Raw genomic sequence first — 15,503 nt, forward strand, 5'->3', positions numbered from 1 at the left:
TTGGCCTCATACCCACCCCATATCCGTGTGGGTATTCATGAATTTCTTGAATACCCACGGATATTTATAAATTTTTTAAGAAATTAAAAAAAATTATATTACAAATAATTTTAAGTTTATATTTAATGTCGTTGAAATATTAAAAATAAAAATTTAATGTTAATTTTGAACTTGTATTTGACGTTAATTTTGTTGAAATAATAATAAAAATGCAAGATAATCAATAACTTAAAATACACCAATCTCACAAATAAATTAATGTCTCATCACAAAGCTACAATAATTCAATCTCATAATTCCAAACGAAAGTAAACAACTTAAAATACATAAATTTTATTAATCCAATCAAAGCTAGAAAATTAATCAAATTACATCCAACATAATTCTATAACATGCTTAACACATGTTGGTAACTTCATCAACTTCACTTTTGTAAGAAAATAATATGAGAGAGTGTAGTTTTAGGGTTATGTGGTACAAGGATAATTAGGATATTTAAGAAATATTATTAAATGGGTACCATCATCATACCCGCCCCGCCTGTTTATAAACGGGTAAAATATTATTCGTCCCCATTATCTGCGGGTACCCAATTAGCCTATCCATTTATTATCTATAGCAGATTTTACCCGCAGATACTCACGGGTACGAGTATTTTTTCCATCCCTAAATGTTCCCCTTGCACACAGCCCCCAAAGGGCTCAACCTTTTCAAAGGGCTCAACCGTTGATGCTAGAAACACATAGGTTCTTCACCATTTCCACCGAAACCAGAACGCAAGTGCACCCAATTCATATAAAATCATCAATGCAAAAAGATCCAACACACAAAATCATACATTTTCAGCACACAACCCAACATGCAACTCAGAAATCATCATAAATACCACATGCAAATAGGGGTTTACAAAAAATCCAAATTGATCAGAACCGGTCCATAACTGATCCGATCCGTATTGAAAAATCTGATCCATTTTGAAAAAAAATTCGAACCGAACCACTTTATAAAATCGATTCAGTTATCCGATCCATTTTTATAAAGTGGATCGGTTCTATTCAGTTTGATTTTTTAAAAAAATTGATCCATATATGAATAAAAAGTGGATAACTGCACTGCACCGAACCAATCCAATTTCAAAAAAACAAATTCATATTTTAAAAAAATCAAACCGATCCACTTTATAAAAAATGGATCGGTTAACCGATCCATGAACACCCCTACATGCAAACATCAAACAACACAATTCCATCACATTTTCAACTCTTCCCCAAAACCCATTTTAACTTCAATTTGCACCCAACAACTCAATTATTTCTAGGAAAAACAAACAAATGCATGAAGCTTCCCTAACCTCAGAGGAAGGAGAATCTGACTCTGAGCTAAAGAGAAAGGAGAAGAAGAAGTGTCCGCATGACTTCGGGGTTGAGGAATGACTACGAAACTTCAACGAATTCCTTGCACTCCTAAGGTTCAACAACTTGCAAATGAGACCATAATTGTATCCATTTCAACTAAAGAGTGAAGAGTGAAGAGTGAAGAGTGAAGGAAAGATGGGTGTTTAGGCCATTTGAGGTTCAAAAAGGAAAAATGAATGAATAAAGGGAATGAATAGAAATGAGAGGGGGAGGAGGAATACTGCGGGCCTTACAACATTATAACACTAATATAATTTGAAACATATCTCACAACAACAATAATAGAAAAAATCAATCGTTAAAAAAATAAAATAATATTTAATACTTTAAGAGAAATATTATTGAAATATATTTTATTATTATTTAGATTAAGAATGAAAAAAATAAATAAAAGAATAAAATTAAAAATGACATCAAATTAATTTAAAAAATTAAAAATATTTTTTATTGTTATTTCCTCTCTTACATAACAAATACAATAATGGATATTAATAATCGTTAAAGTTTATCTTTATGAACGACAAGGCATTTAAACTCGTTGGCTTGAAGCTTGTGGCTCCAACTTCCACCTTCCAACCCCTCCCTCACCGAAGGGTAAGGGTAGTTTTTCTTGAGGATAACAACTCTCCTTGTAGGGTACGTTTCAGTTCAATTGGACCAACTCCTTTGTGGTTTTTGCAGATTCATTCAATTCAATGGCTTCACTAATGCTGAGTGGAACCGAAAAGCTCACACTCAGAACCCTAAATGGAAACGGCTTCGGATTCACGGGTTCCGATTTGCACGGTAAGACCTTTCCAAGAGTGAGTTTCGTAGCCACCACTAGTGCTAATACTAGAATTAGAATCCCAAACATTGTGGTACCCAAGTGCAGTGTCTCGGCTTCGAGGCCAAGCTCGCAGCCTAGGTTCATTCAGCACAAAAAAGAGGCTTTTTGGTTCTATAGGTTTCTCTCAATTGTGTATGACCATGTTATTAACCCTGGCCATTGGACCGAGGACATGAGGGATGATGCCCTTGAACCCGCTGATCTCAGTGACAGGAACATGATAGTGTTGGATGTTGGTGGTGGCACGGGTTTCACCACTTTGGGTATTGTCAAACATGTTGATGCAAAGAATGTCACCATTCTTGACCAGTCACCCCATCAGCTTGCTAGGGCCAAGCAGAAGGAGCCGCTCAAGGACTGCAAAATAGTCCAAGGGGATGCTGAGGATCTCCCCTTTCGAACCGATTATGCTGATAGATATGTATCCGCAGGAAGGTATGCCTGTGTCTTCACCAAAAATGATCACAACTTTGCATTCGTCTTGTTCAAGTGTTCAATTTATTCACTGACATAGATTTCAAGTTATTTGTAGAGTAAATTACTCTAGCACCTCCTGAGGCTTCGTGAGATTGCATGTAATCCCCTGTTTTTTAAACGTTTATAGCAACATCCTTTATAGAAGACAAAATATAATGTTTTTCAAACAGTTAAGGGGATTAATGTAGTGTCTAAGGGGTGTCAATGTTATTTTTTATTCAAACTATTAAGGGAAGTTAGTACCCTTAGTAAAGGGTTAGAAAAAACAGATGATTTATCTGTAAGTTCAGGAAACCGCAGGAAGTGTCAATGTAATTTACTCTTTTTTGTATATAGATGTAGTAGTTTGCTTTAAAAGAGGTGATGATGATGATTGATGATATGCTTTTGTTTCTTAGTATTGAGTACTGGCCCGATCCGCAGCGTGGCATCAAGGAAGCATACAGGGTTTTGAAACTTGGGGGCAAAGCGTGTCTAATTGGTCCGGTCTACCCAACATTTTGGTTGTCACGTTTCTTTGCAGATGTTTGGATGCTCTTCCCCAAGGAGGAAGAGTATATTGAGTGGTTTCAGAAGGCAGGGTTTAAGGATGTCCAACTAAAAAGGATTGGCCCAAAGTGGTATCGTGGGGTTCGCCGTCATGGCTTGATTATGGGTTGTTCAGTGACTGGTGTTAAGCCTGCATCTGGAGATTCTCCTTTGCAGGTATTTGTCATCTTAGCTTCTCAATCTGTATTTTAGCTGTATGTTTGCTGGCCCTTGTTCTTTTTGGGGGATTTTTTTTTTTTTTTTTTTATTGTTTTACTTTATCTTAGAATCGTAGGCAGGTTGTATTGTATGTTGCCTTATCTCTCTCGTTGATGGCGTGCGTCTGTTTATGCAAATATACATCCTAACATTTTATGATTTGCAGAACATAAACCAAGTGGAAACTTGGATAGTTAACAGCTGTGGACACCTCATACTGACCAACTATTACACATTTAACACTAGAATTAACATTATTCTTTGTTGCCCCATCTTTCCTGAATTCTGTTTACTTGAGCACATTTGAGTATATATCCCATTCTTTATGATTTTGATCCTTTTACCGACAAGTTTATTTTTGGAGGCTGGCACAAATTTCTGTCTTCCTTAATGAAACTTTAAGGTCACAAAAATCCTCTTACCGTGAATATGTACATATTTTTTTTTATATTTTCTTAGGCTGTTTTGCACTTGTGCTTGAAGATGACTGGTCATATATTGGTAATAAGGAAAGAAAGTATAACATTGAAACAGTTAAACTGTTTACTTGTGTTAATAAAGAAAAATGAAAATAATAATAAAAAAAAACCATTCACTAAGTATGATGAACAAACTAATGAGATTGGTTTTACTGGTTTCTTTCAGTTTTAATTTACATGCTCGGTTAATTCAGGTTTTTCAAACTTTCATTTCAACTCATTCTTTGAATAAATTGAAGTTCAATAATACAATTCATATGTTAACAAAATTATTGTACATAGGCAGGAAAATGTAATGGGTTTCTTCAACTAAATGTTATCTTTTAGGTTCTTTGAGTGAATGCTATGAGTACTTCGGTTTTGAGTCTGGATTTCCAACAAAGCACCAACGTGCCTATGCCAGACACTGTTTTCTTGCTTCACTGCATAGTGTTTCTATTCAAAATAATAATGTCATAGTATTTATGGCTGTATTGCATATGTGAATTGTTTTAAAAAAAAATTGACAATATTATTCCCTTGAATTTGCAAAAAGGCAGTGCATTAAATATTTCCTTATCGTAGCTTCACTAGAGGGAGTAATATAAAATATGCTGATTGGTTTTGGTTTCTACAATTTGCTGCAGCTTGGTCCAAAGGAAGAAGATGTTGAAAAGCCTGTTAATCCTTTTGTCTTCTTAATGCGCTTTCTTTTGGGTGCCATTGCAGCTACATGGTATGTGTTGGTTCCTATTTATATGTGGCTCAAAGATCAAGTTGTTCCCGAAGGTCAGCCAATCTAATAAGAGATATTGGTAGTTAGTGAACCTTATGATACTTATCAGTGTCTTGTTCAATGTTTCATCAAATTCAAATATACGTGCAGTTAAGAAATATTTTATCAAACGTCAATAAGTTCATTATATGCGACTGTATTTTCTGGCTTCTCTTGCGAGCTAATGATAATTTTTGGTGGGAGGGCCTTATGCGACTGTATTTTACACGGTCAATTTAATTTCTGAAAATATGTAGGAACGATTTTGGAACTTAAATTCTGAAAATATTAAAATCGTATGCACTTTCAAAAGCTAAATTTTAGAAGAACGTAAAGCTTTTACACTTCTAATAAATTTTGAAAAGTTATTGTAATGACATTATTACAAGTGTATGCAACATATATAGAAAGTAGGGTACAAACCACATTTATAAATTCAACACACAAAAAGGTAATGCATGCCCAGGACTCCAGGAGATGCAATATCAAATTCTTCTCCTGGCTAGTACAAATCCATCTGGACATGCGAAATATTTTTTCCAAAATTGTTCTTACATATCCCTGGAAATTAGCTTGCGGAAATATGTAAACTTCTATATCTTTAGAATTAAAATTTTTAAAACAGTATTTAAAGATATTATTGATAAAATTTGACTAGAAAAAAAAGGGTAAGCAAAAGGAAATGACTTATTTTATTTATGGAAAAGCTTCATGTCAAATTTATTATTTCTTTGTCATCATGTTCAAAACTTAATTTGTCTCGTATGGATATCTTTCTAAAATTCCAATGTCCATTTTTAATAAATATTACGCTTAAATATTCGTTTTAGGTGTTCGTATTATATGGTGATGTTTTTAGTTTTGGTTCTTATAATTTTTTTTTTACAATAGTTCTTGTAATATTTTTTTGTTTCTTATTATTTTGTCTATCTTTGTAATATTTTTTTTTGTAATATGTGAATAGTTTGTATTTTGTTCCCACTATTTTTCTTTCAAAGGGACTAATTAAAAATTAATATTTTAGGGACTAAGAGTTTGTCGGAAAAAACTTTAAAAATTAGATTATTTTGATAATCAATTATTGTTATAATCAATTTTAATTAGAGTGACAATTTATTTAGATAATTTTATTAAAAAATGATTTTTAGATGACTAATTTCGATTGGATACAATAAAATATCATATTTTATATAGTAATTCAGCTTAAAAAAATATTAAAAAATGATGATAATTTTCAAAGTTTCACTTTCAAAAAGCAATTTACATTTTTAGAAAAAACGGTTAAAAGCCTAAAACTGAGAAAATCAATCTCTTTTCAACATGCTTTAAGTATATATATATATATATATATATATATATATTATAAAGACTAAAATAAAATAAAGCAACATAAAAAGAAAATAGTGTATTATAAGGATAAAAACATGTTAAAACCTAAAGATTATTTTATGTTAAAAATGAATTCACTTTACCGTATAATTTAAGAACTTTATGATAAGGATGCAAGAAAAATCAAATATGAAAAAAAGAAAAAAGCAATTATATTTGAACAAAAATAAACAAACTCATAGTAAACCTGGCATGCAGGAATGAGGGTGTGAAATGTTTTCTTTTTTTCCTCCCACGAGTATTTTCTTTCTTATCAAGTTAAAGACTAACTCAATTAATTTATGCACACGGAATGAATAAGGATTCTCTACTATAAAGATTGTTCTTACAATGTGAAAAGTTTAAATAAGATATTAAGGTCTTTGTACTTATTTGGAAGAAAAGGACTATTTCAGAACTTACGTGGTTAATAATTTTAGTATTACTTGGAATAGGATTTTAATAATACTTTAACACGTGTAATCCATAAGTATGTTTATTATATATAATTAAAATTTATTATAAATTATATAAATAAATATTATGTTTGAATATACAAATTATATTTTAAATTAGTATACATAAATATTTTTAAATATAAATTATATTTTAGATTTATGATAAATAAATTTGTATTATAAAAAAAATTATTTATTTATTTATGATTTATTTTAAAATATTAATATTTATTTCATAAATAATTATGATAAATAATAACTGAATTAGATAAAAAGTTAAAAAAATATGTACAAACCCTCTTGTTGAAAAAACATTCTTAAAAATATTCTCGCACAAGATAGACATTTGTTGTAATACTAAGGTTCAATAGAAGAGTGAGAACTAGTATGGGAGGATTTTCTTTCTTTTTTCTCCTTGAGACTTTCTCCTCCTTCTTCTTCCTTTTGGAGCTAACCTGAGTAGCTGAGTTATTGTTTGGGTTTGGAACCATACAGAGTGTGTGAAGCTTTTTCTTCCCCTTCCCTCTCTGGTAGATTTTGGTTCTCCAAAGAGGTAAGGGATGCTTGCATTGTGATTGTGTCATGTGGATGTTGATTGGTACCCTTCTATGTCTTTAATTTTTTGTTGAGTTGTTGATTCTTGGTGGCTGAGTTGCGGGTATGAGAGTTCTTGAAGTAGGCCTCTTTTGCTCATGGTGAATCTTTGATACTTGGTTGCATGTTGCTTTTGATGGTGAAATCTTGAAGTGCTTGTATTGTATATAGTTGTTGTATGTTGCAAAATGTTGGTTGTGAGTTGTTGTTTGTAGGATTTTGGGCGAAATTATATCCTGTAGAAGTGCGAAACTGATGTCATGTCAAAGTGTCTTCATCACGTTGAGCATGCCTTCACCGCGTCAAGCACAACTTAATCAGAGGGTTCTCCCTATCTCCACACTGAGAACAAGATTGGTAGTATTGAGCGTGAGAAGAGGCAACAACCTCAGGTTGGACTAGTGTTGGGCGTGATCTGAAAGGCGTCGAGTGTGAGGAGAGAGACTCGCTTTTGTCTAGGTTTCTGTTGGGCGTGAGTCAGGCAAAGGGCCTTTGCCTAATTGAGGCCAAACATGGGTTTTACCACGCTAAGCACAAGAGAATGAGACATTCTTTACCTCAATCATGTTAGGCGTGAGTGGTGCAATGTCGAACATGCGCAAGATAGGGAGTTCTTTGTCTAGATGGCGTCAGGTGTTGCTTGAGTAGCATTGGGTGCGACACATCTATTGTATACTTGTTGTTTTATGATGAACTATTGATGAATATTGTTGACCATGATGTATGTATGACAATATACGATGACGAATACTTTGTTGTAAGTTGATAGATGAGATGATGATATTAAGTATGTAATTTGTATATTGTATAGCTATTAAGTTGTGAAATTGTGGACATGTGATTGAAATATATGTCTTAATTAAGATACATAGATGTTAAAGGCGAATTATATTGCTTTAAAGTTGGTTTTCCCTCTAAGGTCTATGTGGATTGATATGGATGTACGCTACTAGAATTTTTCTAATTACATGCGATTTTTCCTACGAATTTTTCATAAAAATTTGCAGGAAACGTTGTTCCTACAAATTTTTCTGCAAAATTTTATTTGCAGGTAATACCTTCGTGGATAATATATTTTTGCGAATTTTAAAATTCACATGAAAGTTTCCTGCAAAAAAAAATTTGCAGGAAATTTTCCTGCAAAAAAATCCGTAGGAAAATTTGCAGGAAAGTTTCTTGCAAAAAAAAATTTGCAGGAAACTTTCCTGCGAATTTTTTCGCAAGAAATTCTGCAGGAATATTTTTTACGAAAAAATTTAAAAAAAAATTACTATAAATTATATATTTTAAGAATTCATAATCATTTATTTTCATGCCTCATACATAATCTTTTGAATTCTAAAATTGTAGATTATAAGCCTAACACTCAACCATACAATTCAACTTGTAAGGTAAGTGTTGCCCCAACTTATATACTCTTTAATTATTTTATTTTCAATCGATGTGGGACTTGGAGATTTTTTAAAATATTAAACTTATGAATTTAAATATATTTTTTTATTTTTCCTGCGAATTAAAATTTGCAGGAAAATCCGCAGGAAAAGTTACCTGCAAAATTTTTCTACCATTTAGTAAACATTACTTGCGAATTTATTTTTGCAAGAAAATCTGCAAGAAATAAAATAAAATTCTTACAATATTTTCTGCAAATTTTTACCATGGAAATTTTTTTTCTATGATTATTAAAATTGTAGCAAAATTTGTAAGAAATATCTGTAAATTATTTTTTGCAGGAAAATTGGCAAAAAACTTCTGCGAATATTTTTTTGCAGGAAAATTCGCAAAAAAATTCTGCGAATATTTTTTTGCAGAAAATTTACAAAAAAATGACACTTTTCTAGTAGTGGTAGTCAAACCATATCCTAGTTGAATGACTAATTGAGTAAAGTACGAAGTTGGAGACTTGGTCTCTAACTTAGTATTAGAGGGTTGTGATATTTGGAGGGTAGTCAGTGTGCTAATGCCACAGTGACTTAATGTTACAAACTAATGTCGTGATAAGTTCATATCCAAATTGTTCAACCATTACATAGTATCATATACTTCCTAGTTTAAGTGACAAAACTTGATAAATCAAACTAAGTTGTCTATACTTGACTCTCTTTAAGGCCTAACATTGTATTATACCTAACTTGGTTGAAATAGGTTTAATGTTGTGGTTCGGTAGAGTCAAATCACTTAAATTATTCACCTCAGTTGTAGGAGATCTTCTTAGTTGACATGTGTGACAACGTATTAACTGTTAATATTTGTATGTTGAGATGTTGAGTATATTAAAGTTGATAATAGTTGAGTAAGTTGTTAAGTTGTGAGTTGTTCTATTGTTCATATACGCTTTTGTTGTATTGTTGTATGTTGTTTCTTTCATAAGTTTATCATTCTTTTTCTTGTGGTTAGAACTACGATGACCATACTTGGTATGCGAGTAGGATAATATTAGATGATTGGCTAGAGTGATGGTGTCAAGTCACATTGAAGGTGGCTTGTATTGTATGACTCTCCTAATGGAGTCATGATTTAGAGTTCTCAATTGGCTATCTAGAGTGCATTTTGTAGTGGTTTAGACTATGGTGTATATAATATACATGATGGACTTTATATGTAGTGTATATTTCCATACATGTTATTACATGTATAGTCATTTGCTTCTATTGACTAATCCATCTAGATAGTTCATGTAAGTTTTCTTTAACTTTTGCATTATCATCGATTCCCATGATAAGTACAATGACTTATTAGGTCATTACATTCATGTATAATATATAGGGATTGATTAATAAATTAAATTTGCATATATAACAAGGTTTTTAAAATTGAATAAATTATTGAAATCAGTGAAAGAAATATTGATTTTAAATTAAATGGTTTGATTATAGTTAAATTCTTAATAATTAAATAATATTATTTGAACTTTTAATATATTAAATTAAGTTATAATGATAGCATAACATTTATAATTTTATAAACATACAAAAAAAAGTTAAATAAGCAAGCGATGTTTGGACAAGTAAAAACAACTTCATCATAAAGAACGTAAAGAAGATTACGGGGAGGGTGTGAATAGGATATTAAGGAATCATTAGATAATATATATATATATATATATATATATATATATATATATATATATATATATTTGAACCTATTTGACCAAATTGTCGTCAAATATGATTAATTTGTCTCGGTTTAATGAATTTATTTTGTTTTTACATCGGTTCCATGAGAATATTCTTTAGGGCTACCTAATTAAACTAGACTGTTGTCCGGTTTGGTGGAATTGTCCAGTTCCAATAATAAAGATATACTGTATACTCATTCATTACTCTCACTTTAATTAAATGGAAATTGTTACCTCTTAATTAATATCTATTAAAACAATAATTTTACATTAATATTAATTTCTTAATTAATATTCATTAGATGCTAATATATGATTCCTTTTGTAGTTGGGAGTTGGAACAAGAAAGGAACCCCATTGAAAAATTCTTCCATTAAATTGTGACTCCTATCATATATGCTTCTGGAAAAATTCTAGTCTTTTGAATTGAGAATAGGAAGAATTCCCCATCGAACGTGCTTTGACTATTTCAATGAAGAAGAAGAAATGTCCCACAAGACATCTATAAAAGCAAAGTGAAACTGAAGGAACATAGTATTATTAAAAAGACAAATTAAAATTGCTCTACCACACTCTTCCATCGGCAATAAGCAAATTAAATTTCAACTTCAGTTGAGGCTGCTGCAGCAAATTTATAATGGCAGATGCATGGAGAGAAGATCAAATAGCTATATTCCATGAAGCCTTTGACGTTGTTGACAAGGATTCTGACGGTGTGCTCTTTTGCATGTCCCAGTTCTAACATAAAATAATGTTGATGATTGTTTAATAAAGACCATTTTTACTTAACTTTGATTCAAAATGCATGTTTGTGATGTCTAGGATTCATTACTGTGGACGAACTGAAATCCATTATCCAATCTTTAGACGGAAACCCAACAAAAGAAGAAATTCGAGAAATGCTAAGAGAAGTTGAAATTAATGGGAACGGGAGTGTAAATTTTGAAGAGTTCTTGAATATCATGGGAATGACAATGGAGGTAAGAAATAAAAATCAAATTATATCATCAATTTCATATTCTTATATTGTTACTTTTTTTTTCTTTTTTAAAATAGTCTTTATATTAAAAATAATACGTATTATAAATCAAGCTAAGTAGTCTCTCGACTATTTTTTTTACAAATTAATTAATTAGTTTCTTAATAAAATATATCTGTTTAACAACTAAATTGATGAATATTTAATATTTTAAAGCTTACATGTATAACTTGATATCTCAAATATTACCTTCATTACTAATGCTCTAATTGGAGATGTGCATGTATTTGTGCGGATTTAAAAAAAAAAATTGTTTTGTTTAGTAGAGACGATTTTAAGTTAATTTAAGTGGAATAGTTGTAGCTCTTACGGTGAAAACAAATATTCTCTAAACAAAGATCATTTGCATATAATTTTTATTTGAGTTCGTTCACGTTTACAAAATTAATCTTTGCTATTTTATTTGTATTTTAAAAGTTGATTTATACTGGAACAGAGCATTTCTCCCATGAAAGAGAGGGTCTGTGCGTGAAAGCAAGCTCTCGAGAATTCACACCCCACAAATGAAATTTAAAAAAAATAAAATAAAATTGAATGACAATAAGAAAATCAAACAAAACAAAGTGCAAGTATATTGAGAAGAGAGATAGTATAATTGTCACTTTTTATTTTGATAGAAAAGGCCAAGGTCTTACTTATGAAATTAATTGCCATTATAATAATTTGACTGAGGAAAATCCAGCATTAGTCATTATCTGACTGCTTAAGTAAAGGTCATGATTAAATTAATTTTCAATTTTGTTAGGAGAATCTGACTGAGGAGCTAAAAGACGCGTTCAAAGTATTTGACAGAGACAATGATGGATATATATCAGCTACTGAGGTAAACAACTTCCCATGCAGCTAAAATTTTGCATTTCTTCACCTTTCATGCAGCCTCACATTAAAATTGTTTATGTGTAGATTAATTTTAATTTAAGATTTTTTTTTATATAAAGAAGTAAGTATATTCAATCACGTAGGGTTTATAATTATGAAGTGAGTTTTACTTTTCTCTTAATTACTTGCTAACTCATTAACGGTGATTAAAAAAAGAGAGTTTTGATGGTTTGTGTTTTATAGCTGAGACACGTAATGATGAAATTGGGAGAGAGGCTAACAGAGGAAGAAGCTAAACAAATGATTAGAGCAGCAGATATGGATGGGGATGGTCGAGTTAGCTATGAAGAATTTGCAAAGTTGATGATGCAACGTTGATCCGTCTCATTTGAATTTGGAAGTTTTAGGTTGTCGGAACCATTATTAACACCATTGACTTTTCTTTTAACTATTTTCTCTTTATTCCTTTCTATTCAAATGTTGATTCTCCCCATTCTTTCACCCTTGAATCCCTCGTCTAAGCACATCCTTTAATTTTTGTCAAACTTCTAATAAAATGTGATGCACGTGTGTACATAACTCATAAATAATAAAGTAAGGTATCTTCTTAAGTTAGGCAAAATGACATAACTTTCCATATGTGAATTAGGGAGTTCATTAGTAAAAATATTAACAATTAAAAATATTGACTATTCAAAATTTTCTTCGATTTGATAAAACAACATAATTTCAATTAATGAGAAAATGGTAAAGAACATTATAAAATCTCGTGGATTTATTATATATTAACATTTTTTAGTTATTACTGAAAGAAGCATAGAAACTGTAAATATGGTCATGGTAATGGGGAGTGGGAGCAGAATTTTAATTTGGATATAAAATTTACATGCAACACCGTAAGCATTAATCTTAAACAAAATCATGCGTAATAAAAAAAATTATTTAAATATTGACGTATATTATTAAAATAAAACCCTGAGTAAAATATAATTTTGATTTTAAGGAGTGTTAACAAAATATATTCTAACATACTTATTTTAACATATTCATTTTAATTGATTAGAATTTATTGAAAATTATAGAATTAATAGAAAAAATCATTAAATAAGATATGAGTCATATTAATATTGTATTTTTAATAAATTTTAATTAATTAAAGAATGTGTTTTAAAAAAGTATGTTATTAACATTTCTCTTTAGATCCCTTATTTTTTATTTAAGGTTATACTATATTAATGTAAAACATTTGATAGAAAAATCAATTTGACTAATAAAAATACTTTAAGAAATTAAAAAATATTTTTTTCAAGTTCAAGGAATTAAATTAAATTAAAATATCAAATAAAAACAGACTCAAAATTTTATTTTAACCTAAAACTTCAATTCTGATTGAATAATTGAAGAATAACATCAACGGTATTTATAGTACTATATGGTCAAGTATCAAGAAAAAAATACTTATTAATATATATAACATAAACAAGAACTTTAATATATAATTAATTAATATTTTATGAATATAAAGAAATACATAAATGTGTTAAGTACAAGAAATACTGTATGGGTAACATAAAAAACGGAATAGATTAAAAATATAAAGAAATATTTATATTATTTTTTTAATAAAACAGGGCGCCATCAAATAATTGGTGCAAAAATTAAAAAAAAAATTCATTAGCTTTGGATTTAACAAAAATGAGTCAAACTTGTTACTTCAGACAAATTCAAACTCATTTAATAAATTATTGGATTTAAGCTTTAAATTTTAAGTTTAAATTAAATATAACTTATTTTAACCTAATTCAACAAAGTCTGTGTTATAAATGTATTTGAGTCGATCTAGTCTAGTCAAGTTACAAAAAGCCTACTTTATAATTAAGAAAAGTTTAATAATTAAAAGATAAAGACTAAATAAAATTATAACTTTTATAAACTCTTATCTAAATAGTTAAATATTATATATAAGTACTTTTTTACTACAATTTTAATAAAATGATAAAAAAAATAACATATTATATATAAGTATTTTTCATATTGAAAATAATTACAATGATTATCATTGTAACAATCTACTATGTGGAATCACTACTACTAGCAGCAAAAACTAAATTACTAGAACATAAAGGATTAAGGGAATAAACATAACATACATATATATAATATTCGTATATAAGTAAACAACCAAACTAATATAAATAGTATATATACATCTATACAGTAATCCCAAATTATCATACATTCTAGTGTCGATCGAGTACACCTATACAAGATAGATTGATAGTACTGTCATAAAAAAGGATCACAAAATTTGTCCACATTAGCTCCTCAAGCCTAACCTTAATCTGCTCTCATACAACATATGATCATTGTAGTTCAAACCACTATGAAAACAATAAAGGGTAAACTAAAGTTTGAAAACATGTACATATAGAAAACAAATCTATAATATACAACATCATACCATATATCATACATGAAAGTTAACACACTTGAAGCAAACATGTACATCATCCAATCATGTCCCTTAAAACATCAATAGTACATATGAACACACTTCAACATATATCATATAAAAACATATCAACCAATGTGTCATCATGTATTTACCTATGAAGATCTCCTAACAACATAAATATCTAAGTGATTTCCATCATACCGAACTAACCTAATTGTTTTCAAGCCCAAAGTATCGGCTCAATCACAACAAATGAAATATCAATCCCTCCTCTAGTTTATCAAGTTTTATCACTTACACTAAGAAAATTCAATTCCATCAAGAACACCAAAAGTCTAGTTTCAACATGCAACCACTTTGAATCCATCCCCATAGCCACAAATATTTAGAAATTCTACAAATTTTAAGTCTTAATTCATTACGACCCAATATGTTAACCAAAAACCCAAGATTTCCCGGTTCTCTTACCTTGATTTTGAGCTTTTTGAGGAAGAAGAAGAGAACAAAGATCTCTAGGATACTCCGAGGTAGAAGAAGAGAATGAGAAAGAAATGGACTCTGAGTTCCAACAACTCAAGTTCTACAGTTACACCACAACATTCTCAACTCCGAGTCTCAGAGATCATCCCTTAAGAAATTGAGAAAAGAAAGAGAAGTGTTTGATTCTTGAAGTTCCTCTACCCCTAAGTCATATCTCACAATCATATTGCCAAGTTTTAATTTTTTCTTAAATAATAAAATGATTAATTATTCATATTTTATTTATTACATTAAAATATGTTAATCAAAATAATTATATCAATAACTTTTTAGCTTGAATTTTGAAAAAAAAAAATAAGAAAGACATTAAAACTCTACAAGAAAAATTGATATTATCTACGGAATATTATCTACGGAAATTTTTCCGTAGATAACATTTAGTTATCTACGGAATATTATCTACGGAATATT

At 29.9% G+C, this 15,503-nt stretch overlaps 2 protein-coding genes across 2 annotated transcripts; both read left to right on the plus strand.

Annotated features, from left to right (window-relative positions):
- Positions 1-1,883: 1,883 nt before the first annotated feature.
- APG1 (S-adenosyl-L-methionine-dependent methyltransferases superfamily protein) lies at positions 1,884-4,922 on the plus strand. The gene is made up of 4 exons (XM_020378252.3): positions 1,884-2,009; positions 2,097-2,679; positions 3,120-3,426; positions 4,574-4,922. The coding sequence occupies exons 2-4, from the start codon at positions 2,111-2,113 to the stop codon at positions 4,727-4,729; spliced, it is 1,032 nt and encodes a 343-aa protein (XP_020233841.1). The 5' UTR covers positions 1,884-2,009; positions 2,097-2,110; the 3' UTR covers positions 4,730-4,922.
- Positions 4,923-10,484: 5,562 nt separating this feature from the next.
- On the plus strand, positions 10,485-13,380 carry LOC109813938 (calmodulin). The gene is made up of 4 exons (XM_020378233.2): positions 10,485-10,952; positions 11,062-11,219; positions 12,024-12,101; positions 12,341-13,380. Exons 1-4 carry the CDS (start codon positions 10,877-10,879, stop codon positions 12,473-12,475), a joined length of 447 nt encoding a protein of 148 aa, XP_020233822.1. The 5' UTR covers positions 10,485-10,876; the 3' UTR covers positions 12,476-13,380.
- Positions 13,381-15,503: the final 2,123 nt, after the last annotated feature.

The sequence above is a fragment of the Cajanus cajan genome, chromosome 7, assembly GCF_000230855.2.
Source record: "Cajanus cajan strain Asha chromosome 7, NIPB_CcT2T_4, whole genome shotgun sequence".
NCBI classification, from domain to species: Eukaryota; Viridiplantae; Streptophyta; class Magnoliopsida; order Fabales; family Fabaceae; genus Cajanus; species Cajanus cajan.